At 35.5% G+C, this 15,489-nt stretch overlaps 1 protein-coding gene and 1 long non-coding RNA gene across 2 annotated transcripts; both read right to left on the bottom strand.

Moving 5' to 3' along the window:
* Positions 1-2,416: 2,416 nt before the first annotated feature.
* LOC106106579 (negative elongation factor A-like) lies at positions 2,417-4,610 on the bottom strand. Its single transcript, XM_013287179.1, has 5 exons — positions 4,489-4,610; positions 3,975-4,058; positions 3,677-3,892; positions 3,148-3,223; positions 2,417-2,856 (listed from the first exon to the last, which is right to left on the bottom strand). Exons 2-5 carry the CDS (start codon positions 3,975-3,977, stop codon positions 2,627-2,629), a joined length of 525 nt encoding a protein of 174 aa, XP_013142633.1. The 5' UTR covers positions 3,978-4,058; positions 4,489-4,610; the 3' UTR covers positions 2,417-2,626.
* A 4,163-nt stretch (positions 4,611-8,773) lies between these two features.
* On the bottom strand, positions 8,774-14,455 carry LOC106106653. Its single transcript, XR_001225816.1, has 3 exons — positions 13,951-14,455; positions 13,801-13,874; positions 8,774-13,731 (listed from the first exon to the last, which is right to left on the bottom strand). It is a non-coding gene; the product is annotated as an uncharacterized LOC106106653 (long non-coding RNA).
* Between the last annotated feature and the right edge of the window lie 1,034 nt (positions 14,456-15,489).

Below are 15,489 nucleotides of genomic sequence, written 5' to 3'. Positions count from 1 at the left end.
TGTTGTTCGTCAATTATATGTCGTTTATATGTGTGTGTTTAATGAGTTTATAGTGACAATAATTATTTTCAATAATTCCATTAAAAATATTCACGTCTAAATAACTTAGCTATAACGGTATTAGTGCTGTTATGTTATATAACGCTATTTGAATCGCTGGTTTTAGTTAACGTTAAAACGGTTATTTACTTTTAGCACAGAAATTGTGAACACTTTATTGCAATGAGTATTGGCTTTGATTTTGCTTAACAAGCCCATTAAATGTATAATGAATTAAACATAAAATATTCTCTCCAATAGCGACATTTCAACTGTGATTTGTGGTCCATTGGAACCTTATGTTTTCTATAATCTTAAGGTTGATAATAACCGACGTTACAATCTGTATATCACACAACGATCATGCAAGTATATGTGACGGAAAAACGCATAACAATGTTACACCGCGTAATGTTTTATTGAGTAACGTCTGTCAGTACCAATCTCTAGATAAACAACGGCTTACATAGGAATCATCTATGTTTGCAACAATTAATAATGTCAATTTAATGTTTTTAAATGTTATAATGAATTTCGATGTTTATAAAAGTAGTAAACGTTAATGAAATTTAAATAAATGTAGAGAAATTGCATCCTAATTAATATTAATTGTAACAATGAAACCTAATCCTAATAGAATGTTAAACGTAGTAAAAATGCGTCAGCGTATATGTAAATATTAGAGGACCATTATAAAATATATTTGAATCAATGTTCCATTACTTTCTTAAATTATCTCGTTGTTAAATGGAAAAACAAACACAAACCGTGTTATGTGTGCATTTTTTTTATTAAATCGCCCTAATAACTGTAATAATTATATTTTAAATGTTAAAATAACATTCAGTATTGTAACTACGTACATATAACGGCTATAACCTTAAAATTTGAAAATTAAAAAAGCGTAGACTTTTTTATATACGGCCAGTAACTCGCACTGCCCTAAGTAACCGCTATAACGTTAGAAAATAACTCATTTAGTAACCGTTTATAAGCTTGCGGCGATATTAATCGGTCTTTAAATATTTATTCGCTTCAATTTGTGGACGTTAATTTTAAAATATAGTTGAAATAATTTAAGAGAATTATTTTTGTCAGTATTAAAAAAATAAAGTTGTTATTTACAATGTTATAACTGTGGGTTTCGCCTGCCGTGACAGTTGTAATAAATCATGTTGTCTCTGTTTTTAAATGTAAGGGATAACAATATGTACTATAAATGCCAGTAAAGTGGACTTTTAAGGTTATGTTTTAGTCGCAAGCTTTTTTAATCCTGTCACTGTAGGATTGCATTTATCTGTAACGGCTAGATATTTATAATCTGTAAACATTTATGACTTGTTAATTATCTTATACATTTTAGCGTTAGATTATAATGTGCTACAAATGTTTCTAAAATCGAAGCTCTTAGAAATATGTAGAACATCTGATTATGCTATTGTTCTAAATATTTACTTGATCGTTAACTAACTGGTAACTTATGTTGTAAAGCTAAAAAAACTAATATCACTTGTCAATGTGTCACTATTTTATATTGTATGGTTTTTTAGTTTTTATTGAAATAACTTCAATCATATTGTTCATTATTCTAATAAGTAATAGTTTTATTCAAGCTTATTTGAGCCGGTGACATAGGCGTTATTTATCTCAGAAAGTAACCTAAAAATACCTGACTACAAGTACAGAACGAAATGGCTTTTGACATTGCAGGGCGCTAGTGAGCTGTCAATTTAGTTTGATGCCTACCGGGTCAAATGTTGCTCTATACAATTTATCTTTTAAAAATAAAGATTTTCGACTTTTATTTGTGACACTTTGAAACGCTTTAAGTTAAAGTGTTTAGTCTATGGTTACGGAGTTAGTTAACGTTTAGAGCTGTCCACGTTTTTCACATGTAACCCCAATTAGTGTTAGACGTTCACCCCATTGCCCTTGGGGCTAATTCCGTGAAATAATTGTTAATTATTGTAAGTTATATTACCATGATGTTGAATAAAGATTAAAAAAGTAATCTGTGTTTTTTTTAATCCAGCTTTATTAAAAAGCCATAATAAATTTATTTGAGAAGAAAGTAATAAAGTCTTCTATAGTCTGCAATCGGCTTCAGAAAATTTAGCTTTTTTAACAAATATTAATGTCCTGTTATCATGATTCCAGGCCAGTGCTGATTTTAATTGCTGGACTGGAATAATGGAATAATTTCGATTTTCTCATCAAAGAAATTATTTTAAGGCTTTCTACAGCTAGCTATTGGATGTATTATTTTTAATGCATTGTTTTATATGTAAATGTTTTAAACGACCAAGGAAATCACTCAAAATAAAACAGTAATATTTATTTAAACATTTATTACGTAAACTTATAAACTATGCTTTTCTATTTCTTGATCTTGACTTTTAACCTCAAAAAAATTGCATGTCATTATAACCTCAAAACTTACACTGTACTTTTAAATCAAAGATTATATAAATAACCACTACTTAAAGTGAAGAAATGCTTGAAATATTTTTAAACATCTTCCCGAATTTCTTTTTTTTATGTATATTTATTGATATACCATAAAACTAGTTTAATTATATAAAGATTTTTAATGCCGTTTTCGCTTATTATTCTTTGATCGCGCTGGCGGCGTTGGTACTATTGCGCCGTGGAGGTCGCGGTAGATTTTAACAATCGACCATTCACCGGTATCATAATTCATTTGGACATGTTTTTCCACGACCAAATCTTTAATTTTCCCTCCATCCATTTTCACTTCTTCCACGCTCTCTGCCAGTTTTATTTTTATTATAGACCCACGTTCGGGATACGGGTTCGCTGTGAAATAACAATTATATTTAACAACGTTGAGAACAGAAGAAAAACAAAGCTGATTTCACCAATATGTGGGTTTAAAACACTGATCTCTATAGATAGACAGGTTGTTCCAAAGTCTATTAGTTCGTGTCCTCATCACTGCTACCAACCGCACTTTTCAGCGTTATTGGCAATCAAATAGGTACCGTTACTACGGCATGCCTGTCCATGTATGCAGATCAATGGATAATAGCTAGGAAAATAGTACAAATTAATCATTAATTATTAGATTTAAAACAATTCAAAATTTACTTTTGCATCCGCGTATGAAGTTTTTAAAGATGGTCCTATCCCTGAAGCTCTTGGGCTGAATTTCCTTCACGTTTGGCTGAAAAGAAACAATAGTCAATCGTGCGCTGAGGGTTTGCTCTCGTCTGAATAGTACCGTTAGTTAAGACGTGACGTCAAAAGGCTATCGTCAAATCTGTGCAGGGGTTTTTATGACAATGACAGTTTCCTGCTGCTCAAAACATTTGAGGAAACTGCCTTCATATTGTCTTTAGGGCAAAAGCGGACACACCGAGACGCAGGAGTTGCCAAAATATAGTTATCTCCCTCTTTCCTCATCTCTCTGTCCTTATCCTACGTGACAGAGATTATTTTCTTAATGTAAATCGCTTTTTCATTCGTAATTTCTTTAATCATACTAATATTATAAATGCGAAAGTTTAGATGGATGGATTTCGGATTCGGATTTCGATGAAATTAGGCTACTCTGTTTTGATTTTTTTTAATTCCACACGAACGAAGTCGCGGGCGAAAGCTAGTCATGACTAAATACCTCATCATCTTCATCATCATCATAAAGTCGTTGCTTCGTACTTTGTAACTTCGCCATAATGTATTCATCACCAAGTGGGGCTGACGTCAGCTCGCCGGTAACCTCGTCGATACGCTTTCCTGACATCACAGCCTCTATATCCTTCATGAGTTGCTGCTCGATTAACTGCTCCATTATATCGTCATCAACACTCGAACTTGACTGTGGGATTTCCATCTGGAAAAAGAGAACGTACAAACTCAATACTAAAACACTAGAAGTTCTGTTATTACTTGATTGTCTATGGTTACATACTTACCATTCTTGTATCCTAGTACAGCTAGTTCTGCTCACTTTGTTTCTCGTAAATATATAGAAATGCTCAACCAACTCTTTGACCTCCCTGTTGGAATAATGTTTATTATTAATGACCTGAATTGAATCAAAGAAAATGTTTCCGCAACAATAATATAAATAAATAAAAAACATTGGATATTCAAAATATTTTATGTGTTGAATTTTGAAAAAAGTAAAACTCCAAATCAAAACAATGCGACAATCTATTTAAATGTACTCGATTTCGTTAAATACCGATTGATCAACAAATAACATTTTCTACGCAACTCAAATTTGGAAGGAAATTAAAGCAACAGGAATAAACAAAGGGGCGTCGCTATATCTAAAAATATATAGTGATCGCACATCACTAATTTTTAAATCTAATCGCTCCATAACTCAAAAGAAACTTTAAAATAACTTAGTAAATCAACAGAAACTAAAGAAAAAAAATATTAAAGTATCACAACACCAGACAATATTTTAAAAAACACAACCACACTCCACCAGTCTGGAGAACAAATGATTTACACAAGACTGTAAACGTGACAGGATTCTAGCTGAATCGATTGACCTCATCCCGATTGAATACGCATGCGTGGACTGTTTTTCTAGACCGGACGGCCGCCATTTTGTTTACCTGAAAATTAGCACAAAATAACCTAAAAACCTTATTTATTATGATAAAAAATGCTGCTCATAACATCAATGACTTCTAGAAGATAAAATTTAATGATGTCAGTTATTAAAACATTCTATAAGCTTTCAGATTCTGTGATAAGGAGACAAAGGCCTTTGTTTCAAAAGGGATGTTGTGACATATACAGGTATAGGTCCACAGGTCGACCTGCGCAATCTAGACTTCTATTATCGATTTAAGGGAGTGGTCCAGCACACCTCTTGCATTCCCCTGACCTAATAAAATCTATGTTGCAATAAATTGGGATTTTCAAAATTAAATCTGACAAACTATTCAGTATATTAAAATTTGCTAAGGAAGGCAACACTGGTTTTGATTTTTGGATATACTGACAGACCATATTTGCTCTAAAGAGTCGGAAATTTCAGAAGACAAGCCTCACGTTGTCACGTTAGATGTATTTTATATGACTCTTCCCATGCGGCTTCGTCCGCGTGAAATTATAAAATCCTTATTTTATTGTTTACATTTGTCAAATTCTAAATTGCAAATGTCAAAGTTAATGTTACCATAATAACCTTGCTCCCTTAATGTTGGCAGCTTGTAGTTTATGGTCTCTTTCCCACCTGAAGCTTTTTTTTTTCAATTTATAGCCTAAAACGTGTCGTAAATGTAAGGCTTTTTATTAAAATAAGGATTATTCAAAAATATGTTGTGATTGCTGACATCCTCCGCCACGAAGTAGTGTGTGTTTACGCTTTATTATATTGGTATGTAATATGTATATATATTTACGAGAAGTAAAGTGAGCAGAACTAGGCGCCTAGGATACAGAACCATAGACAGTCAAGAAATAACAGAATTTAATATGAAAACTTAAACCCCTAATGCGTTTTGATAGAGTTCGAGTGTTGGTGACGATATCATAGAGCAGTTAATCGAGCAGTAACTCATGAAGGATATAGAGGCAGTGATGTCAGGAAAGCATATCGACGAAGTAACCATAGAGCTGACGTCATAAGTATATGGTAGATTAGAAGAAGTAATTTACTACCTTACCCTTTTTGTCTGCTTCCTTCTTTATCTGTTGCTCGATATTTAATCTACGTACGTCTACTTAAGTCTTAGAGAACCTAATAAGCCGACTGGACTGGTGAAAACGAAGATCTAGTCTAGTAGTATATCATCAAAATATTACGTAAAGGAGTAGTTAAGTATTTATCAGAAAGAAATGGCAAGAGGAAAACCTTTTCCCCATCTATTAACGGTTGTCCTCTCCTCTGTCGAAGGGAGACACTGCACCTCAGCTTGCTTATAGATAGCGTTAACTTAACATCAAGTGTACGTTTACTCTATTTGCCACCTTCCATAATCTCTAGGGTATCAAGTATAAGAGTCAATAAGTGGAGATAGTGGTTAAGGCAGATGCCCCCTTTTTATCTTTTGTTATGGAAACCACTACAAATACGACCATATCGATGATATTCCCCCCACCCCCTTCCCAAGAACTAGCCTTAGTCTTAACTAGCGTCGTTCGGGGAGGAAGCAAAAGGTAAAGATGGTATTGGCATGTTATAAGGATGGAAGGATCAGATGTGACAGGGAGAACTTTACTTAAGAGTGTGGAGGGGGGGGGGGTTGGATAAACATGATGAAAAGGGGAGTGATGACTGAAATATCGGAAGATCGATTGATCTGCATGACTGAAACCTGGTGCTGGCCTACTTTTGTAGAATGGACAGGGAGATGATAAGATAAGCGGTATGCTTCCGTTTCCCACCGATTTTCAATATTTTGCTTGTTATTTAAGTGAAGGGAAATGCAAATAAAACTTGTTCTGTGGTTAATAAAGTACATTTTAATTTCCATTACAGTTTAACACATCAATTGAAAACGAACAAAAAGTAATATTACGGTAACATTGACAACATGTCAAATGTCTATTTGACCAACTGACAAAGAAGGAGGTATTCAATTTGTCCCTCAAATCATTTTGGGGGTTATAAATCACATATGAAACTCAGCGTAAACAATATGTACAGAAATTGCTCCGAAGTGTCTCATTCGACACTAGCCATTCTTAATTGACATTTTTGGCTGGACAAAGTCACATTGATAATTATATTGTGGTGAAAAATTGCCTTGCGCAGATTAAAAACTATACTTATGTAAATAAAACTTAATTCTTAGAGGTAACAAACAACTGTAAAACATTCCAGTAGCTTAAAATCGATTCAGTAGTTTTTACGTGAATCAATTACATGCAAAAATACAAGAATATAAAAATACAAAAATACAACAACAATACAAAAGTATTTCATTATCATTTTCTGGGTGACAGTCACATATGCAACTCTCTTTTTGTAAACAATGTGTAAACAAATTGCTCCGAAGTGTCGCATGCGACACTAGCCATTCTAAATAGACATTTTTGGCTGGAACAAAGTCACATTGAAAAACTCTCAAAAGTAAAAAACAATTCTTGAACACATCAGTAGCTTAAAAACAACACAGTAGTTTTAACGTGAATAAATACATACAAAATACAATACAAGAATACAAAAATACAAAAGTTCAACAATACAAAAGTATTTCATTAACATTGACAACATGTCAAATGTTCTTATGACCGACTGACAAAGGAGGAGGTACTCAATTCGTCTGCATAATTTTTTATCCTTAATACTAACCTCACATCAATTTCTTCAAATAAACACATATGAAATTCTCTTTGCGTTAACAATGTGTAGACCAATTGCTCCGAAGTGTCTCATGCGACACTAGCCATTCTAAATAGACATTTTTGGCTGGAACAAAGTCACATTGAAAAACTCTCAAAGGTAGAAAACAAACCTTGAACTTTTCAGTGGTTAAGAATCGACACAGTAGTTTTAACGTGAATAAATACATACAAAAATACAATACAAGACTACAAAAATACAAAAGTTCAACAATACAAAAGTATTTCATTAACATTGACAACATGTCAAATGTTCTTATGACCGACTGACAAAGGAGGAGGCTCAACTGGTCTGTATAATTTTTTGTTCTTAATACTAACCACGAGCGAGCTCTTACCGATCGGCTAGATCCTCTGCCCTCGCGGAGGGATGTCAGTTCCCTCTGCATTTTTTACGTATTTACCACGGGTAGTGTTCCAAGGAGTTGTTTGGAACGATTCCTGCCACCGAGTTTCGTCATCAGACGACACGACAGACCGCCAGGTACCATCCTCACCATGTTGATGGCTGGCATTCCACAACCGTGCAGTTTTCGCGGAACTTTCTGCCCTGCACAGCTGCGTTGTGGAACGGTCTGTCCTCGGCGGTATTTCCAAACTAATACGACTTAGGGTCCTTCAAGAAGCGAGCCTAGAATTTCCTCAAAGGCCGGCAACGCATCTGTAGTTCCTTTGGTGTTGCGGATGTCCATGGGCGTCGTTAACCACCTATGTGTTCCCGCCGCTCGTTGGCCCCCTTCTCATATAAAAAAAAGAAAACATCAATTTCTGCTGATAAACATATATGAAACTCTCTTTGCGTAGACAAATTGCTCCGATGTGTCTCATGCGACACTAGCCATACTTAATTGACATTTTTGACTGGAACAAAGTCACATTGAAAAACTCTCAAAAGTATAAACAACACAGTAGTTTTAACGTGAATAAATACATACAAAAATACAACAATACAAGATATGAAACTCTGCGTAAACAATGTGTAGACAAATTGCTCCGAAGTGTCTCATGCGATACTAGCCATTCTTAATTAACATTTTTGGCTGGAACAAAGACACATTGAAAAACTCTTAAAAGTATAAAACAAATCTTCAATATTTCAGTAGCTTAAAACTACACAGTAGTTTTAAAGTGAATAAATACATACAAAAATACAACAATACAAGATATGAAACTCTGCGTAAACAATGTGTAGACAAATTGCTCCGAAGTGTCTCATTCGACACTAGCCATTCTTAATTGACATTTTTGGCTGGAACAAAGTCACATTGAAAAATTGAGGTCAGATATTGCCTCGCGCAGATTAAAAACTGTACTTATGTAAATAGACTTAACTATTAAAAATAAGTCGACCAACCCTCACTTGGCCAGTGTGGTTGACTATGGCCTAGTCACCCTTACTTAGGGTAGGCTCCGAGCCCCTCGGTGGGGACGTATGTGAGCTGGTGATGATGATGATGATGATTAAAAACAACAAACAATTCTTGAACATTTCAGTAGTTTAAAATCAACACAGTAGTTTTAACGTGAATAAATACATATGTAAATTCAACAATACAAAAGTATTTAATTAAAATTGACAACATGTCGAATGTTCTTATGACCGACTGACACAGAAGGAAATAGACAATTCGTCTGTATACTTTTTGTCCTTAATACTACCCTCAAATCATTTTCCGGGTGATAATCATATATGAAACTTTGCGTAAACAATGTGTAGACAAATTGCTCCGAAGTGTCTCATGCGACACTAGCCATTCTAAATTAACATTTTTGGCTGGAACAAAGTCACATTGAAAAACTCTCAAAAGTATAAAACAAATCTTGAACATTTCAGTAGCTTAAAACAACACAGTAGTTTTAACGTGAATAAATACATACAAAAATACAACAAGACAAGATATGAAACTCTGCGTAAACAATGTGTAGACAAATTGCTCCGAAGTGTCTCATGCGACACTAGCCATTCTAAGTTAACATTTTTGGCTGGAACAAAGTCACATTGAAAAATTGAGGTCAGATATTGCCTCGCGCAGATTAAAAACTGTACTTATTTAAATATACCTTACTTACCTTACGTACTTTTAAAAGTAACAAACATTTCTTGAATATTTCAGTAGCTTAAAATAGACACAGTAGTTTTTAAACGAATCGAATACATACAAAAATATTGAATACAAAAGTACAAGAATACAAAAATTCAACAATACAAATATTTCCACTTTAAAAATTAGTATAGATATAGATTGTATGTAAGTGATAAAAATGTGGTGGTAGTTTATGTTTTTTTTAAAACCGAAAGATTATTGAAAGATAATCAAGAAATATGAATAAACCCGTAACAATTGATATCAGGAGTAGAGTATGGCCACACAGCCATTATTGTACGATTTGAAAGTGGTGGAGTTAAGGAATGAATTGAAAGAAACTTGGGTGCGACGACTTTGTACAGTTGGAAGTCGTTATAAATGGAAGGCGGAGGACCGCATCTTGTGCAAGACGGGAAAGGCCTATGTCCAACAGTGGCCAGATAAAGGCTGTTGATGATGACTTGGATGCGAGCGGTATAAAAACCAAACTTATACGAAAACTCCGAATCGCATTGAAGGAAGATAAAGACTCTGATAGCCTCTGCTTTGAAATTTCTCGAACTGCGGATGAATTTTCATTGGAAAATTGGTGGAGATAGAAGTAACGTTCAATATTTTTAAGGTAGAAGAAAGTAAGGAGATTGAAAAATTCAAGTAAGGGATTAATGCCCTGAAATTTGCAGAATATCAGATATTTGAATCAAAGGATAAAGTATGGGATGTCAACTACCAACTACTACTACACAGAACCGAGGAAGATATGGTGGATATGAAAATCCTTGAGAATGGCGGTAAGACATATTGGAGTAATTATCACTGTCAATTTGAAGCAGCGTCCAGAGCTTATCGTTGGACTAATTCAGATAAAGCTTTAGTATTATAGTTTGCCCTTCATGGAGAGGCTACAGATGTTCTGCAAACCATTAGCATCCGGGAACAGGATAATTCTAATGTGCTCATTAAACATTTGGAATTGAGATACGATTAAAGTCATTTGGAGAATGTTAATCATTGGCGTTGCATTGGCTCGCGCGTTATTGAGAAAATACCGATATAAATTAGGACTCACTCGGAGAAATTGCGCGGAAAATGATGAGACAATGAAAAAAAACGTAGTGTAGTAGTGAAAAAAAGTAGGGTTGATGCGAAAGGGTGATCATCGACCTGCGTCGAACAATGAGTATAGCCAAAGTCAATTCTTTACATTTAGTAGAAAACGGCGTTTTCGGGGATGGAACAAGAACACACTATATATGTATACAGGTGTGACAAAAACAATTCTGAGACTTGATATTGTAACGGATGAAACTATAGAAAGAATATACAGACAGTGACTGAGAGTTGGTGAAAATATATTGTGAAGTAATAGTTCGTAGCGGCCATCTAGGAAGAAGTAATTATAGGAATGGACATCATGAACTCCGAAGGTTTCCAGTTGGATTTTAAGAGGAAATCTTTAACTTTGTGTGGCGAAGAAATGATACTTCACGGGAACCACTCGGACAACTCAGAGAAATGAACATAATAATAATTATCCAGGATATCTATATATGTATGAATAATATAAAAGGAGTGGATCACTAAACATTAGCATGGATTGGAGTTTCTACTGAGAACCGACTATACTGCTTTGAGATGTTTACTTCAAATGAATTAAAGGTGGCTCAACTCACGTATGATCTTCCGGTGACGGCACCGATTAGTTTAGTACCTTTCTGGTTTCAGGGTTCGCTTACTTCGAAGTACCGTCGCGTCGTGCACTGTGGGCCAGGGCGCGAAGAACGCGGCTAGAAATGACGCCGGCCGCAGGGTGCGCTGCGGCCGCTTCGTGCGTCGACGAAGGCGATGTCATCGTGCTCAAAAACGTTGAATCACTGCTGTTGCTGTTAACATTAAGTCACCGTCCCCGGAAGATCATACGTGTGTTGACCCGGTTTTAATTTGTTTCAGTTAATATCTCACGAAAGTTTCAACAGTATATTGTTTACTACAGTTAGAAAATCCTGAAGAACAAGTCGCAAGATAGATATAGAGATTGTAAGAATCCGAATTCTTTTTTATATTGAACACCGAGCACATAAGAATTCTGAAACTTTGTCAAGAAGACCTGAAAATGTTGCCTAAGAGTTGAGGAAAAGAAAACCACTTTGTGTAGAACTACTGGAATTAATGACGCCTGGCAGCCGGCAAAATTAAGACTAGACCAGGAGAAGGTCCAAGATTTAAGCATGATCATTGCTTAGAAGATTAAAAGTATAATACCATCATGGCAAGAAGAGGCACGATACGACTGACAGATAAGTCTTACTGGGCTCAATGGGATTCCCTAATACAAATGATGGAGTCTTGAAAATTGTTAAATCTACAAAGAGATCTGTAGACGCATCGAAGTGATGGAAGGAGTTCACGAAGGAATTACACAGGGTTATAAGAACCATAGGAAAATTGAGGGAACATTGGGTACAGAGCGAAAACGATGTGAAGGAGTGGTGTGATCTGAAGTTTGCCTGTCCACCAGGTAACGATATTGCTGGAGCTACGTAAGACAGCTGCGGTGGAGAATGAAAGATTTATATAAAAGAGTTGGCCTAAACATTTCGAGCGCCAGTGATAAGGTGAAGGAGCATAGAAAACAACTTTTCAATAGGGAGATCTAGACAAGGCTTGTCGCCTTAGCTACAAAATTCTTGGGAAAAACCCTATGAGATTTTAAAGCGTGTCAATTATACTTGTTATGGAATACAAAAGTCGCCGCATGGAAAACCAATGATAGTCAACTTTAACGACTTAGCGCTATTTCCAGGGAGCTATAACGCGGAAGAAAATTGAACCTTAGCGTAGGGAACAGTTAGCAGTATTCGAAAACGTTTCAGGGCGAAATCGCTCTTGGAAAGGAGCAGTGTTACGTGTTACGTTTGTTAATTTTTAACATTTTGAAATTATGATGAGATTATACATAATAAGATAATCTGATTGATAAACATGTGATTGCCGCATTAATATAAAAAACATTATGTTCAGTACATCATAAACAATTAATTTCCCTTGGCATTGATACATCAGAGACACTCTACAAGGAGTTATCTTAGTAAATAAATTAGTCTTTACAATGTTACGATTGATTCTTAAATTAATTAACTATAAATAACATTCTTCTGATGTAACAGTATATTGACGCACTATGTCTTCTATATCATTTATATAATTTGTTTTACATTCAACGAATAAGCCAGATCAGTCGCATCCGAATACATTATAAAATTATCAGGTAACTTCATCTTTAGGTCATAGGCAGTGGTTACTTCATCGTATTTCAGAAGCATTTCTGTTTATCTCTCCGTAACGTTTCCTTATTCCTGATTCGTAACCTCTTTTCTTCACCATCTCCCGTAGGGTGTTTCATCATAATGTGCGGTTCTCAATGTTGTAGATGGCGTTATACATAGTAAAGTGTCGAGCGCGGTGCATATTTGGACATCTACAGTCCACTAACACTCATGGTGCCACCGACCCTCATATAGGCGAAGACCAATTTCGGGTCTTGATTGGCAAGTTGCATTCTCCCAAATGGACGAAATAGATCATCTACACCTTTGCAGTCAGGCTCCCACTGTACTTCAGCCTACATCTTCGTTGTTGCCACTGACGCGCGAGCTCACGAGGTATAGTTGGCTCCGTTGCTAACGTGATCCAGATAGTAAATCTGACCCGCATCCTGGCGAGCAATTCGTTTATCCTTTTCGTTTTCAGGTCTACATACTGAGGATACTTCCACAGAACGTGATGAGCATCTTTCTCAGCATAACGCACTGACACATACTTGATTCAACCAAATTCATATCGTACAGCTTCTTTCTAAAACATCCGTGGCCGCTAAGATTTGCGAGGCTTGATATACAGGTACGACTCAAGTGGCCCAGACTCGAACCCCCCACGGGATAAAGCGAAACAGTTCAAGCTTTTAGTTTAATTCTTCTATTCTTTTTGCTTCTTACAAAACTCATCTAGCATAATTGATTACTCTAATGCATACGGCGCTCTCAGAGTCATTTTTCCTCTATTTTACCCGTAATTATAAGTTTTTGTATTCCATCTCAGATGAACGTTGGCCATATCTCGTGATCATGAAGTATTTAGCTCGAAACCGTCTTAGTTGTGATGTTTTATGCTCTCCTATTTTAGTTACATAAAGACACTTCAAATTTTTTCTGCGGTTCGATTCTTCATATTTTGGTTATGGCTCTCCCTCTTTCTGCAGTTTTATCAGATATCACTGTAAACAAAACATGTAATCAAATGACGTCTCTAAAATGTCAACTAGAAAATATAAAATTCTACTGACCAGTTAACATGTGATTGAGTGTTAAAACTAAGGTTTCTTATTTTTTAAGTCCTTATAACTCCGACTCACCTCACCTAAAAAAAGTAAATTAGTTAAGACAATGCAGAAATTATAACGCCAATAACTAAACAAGGGGTAGGCAAAACTTACCGTTTTTTGCTTCTTAGGCAAAATTAGATTTTATCCAAACGTCAAGTTAATGAACTATCGAAATTAACATTCCTGATTGCACCACCTGTTGTGGAAATATAATATTAGTCTCACGCAATTATTTCAAAGATTCATCAATGATAAATAAATAAATAAATAAATATGTTGTAATTGGTGTCGTTTAATTGGCTACGCATATATATAATAAAAAACTGCATGCAACACATTTACAACACACATTCAGAGTAAATTAATACGTAGTGTTTTGCGGCAAAACACTACTTAATCTTTGGTGTTTGATCCCTCGCTTCATATGATTCAATCACCAAATTATACAAAAAAAATCAACGCGATCAATTTGAGGGTAGTCGAATTACGACATTAGCTTGCATTTAGTCTGTACGTGACAGTAAAGGTTGATGTTAGAGATGACTAGGCCATAGTCAATCACGCTGGCCAAGTGCGGGTTGGTTGACTTCACACATATCTTTGTTGTTGTATTTCTTCGCCGATATGTGCAGGTTGCATCACGATGTTTTCCTTCACCGTAAGAACGTCGGATATATGTACATATGCAATCCGAAAACCGAAAAACACATTGGTACATGGCGGAGATTGAAACCGACCCGAAAGTCCAGTGCTTTACACTGCGCCACCGACGATCTACTCAAACGCACAAACGGATATAAATGCCAAGGAACAAGGCTCAAAATTATTATATAAAATTATTGAAAGTAATTCACAAAAGAATATACAAGTTTTGTGAAGACGAGATATAAAGACGTCAATTTGGTTTCATTAATGTCCTAGCAGAAATGCCTTTTTAGCAATCAAATCTTAATACAGAAAGGCTGGGATATGAATCAAGATGTGTTTGTGCGCTTTATATAATATGAAAAGGCTTTTTATAGAAAACATGCCATGACTGATACTTCTAGATAGAGCCCAAACTGTCAGTATGTGATATGGCTTCTGAATCAATGCCATGAAAGCCAACTTTATGACTATTTGTAAACGACCACCCGACTGGGTCATATGAAGTTGACAGCCAAAAGAAGATAGTAAATGTAAATGTAGTAATTTAGGATGCTGGGTTGATGACTCAGGAGATCACAGTCTCGAAATAAGATGCCGTATGGAGTAATCTAGGAACGCTTTCTTTAGACTGAAGCCCTTCTCTGCAATGAAAAGCTGAACATTGAGCTAAGAATGCATGTACCACGTAGTTACGTTTTCTTCATTCTCCTGTACGGCGTAGAAGTATGGACACTCACAGAATCGATGAGTAAGAAAATGGAATCCTTCGAAATGTGGGTATACAGGAGAATGTGAAGATTTTTTTCGGAAAGACGAAGTTAAAAATGTCATCGTGCTAGGACGCAAGAAAAAGTAATTGGAAGTACTATACACGATGAAGAAAAGGACGCTGAAACATTTGTGCCATATAATGAGACATGCAAAATATGAACTGCTGCAACTCATCGTTTAAATAAAGAGTAAGGGAAAACGAAGTTTGGGACGAAGAAAGATATCCTGGCT

The sequence above is a fragment of the Papilio polytes genome, unplaced genomic scaffold (genome assembly GCF_000836215.1).
Source record: "Papilio polytes unplaced genomic scaffold, Ppol_1.0 DF822178.1, whole genome shotgun sequence".
NCBI lineage: Eukaryota > Metazoa > Arthropoda > Insecta > Lepidoptera > Papilionidae > Papilio > Papilio polytes.
Note: the sequence above shows the minus strand (reverse complement) of the source record. Positions and strands in the feature narration are given on the sequence as shown.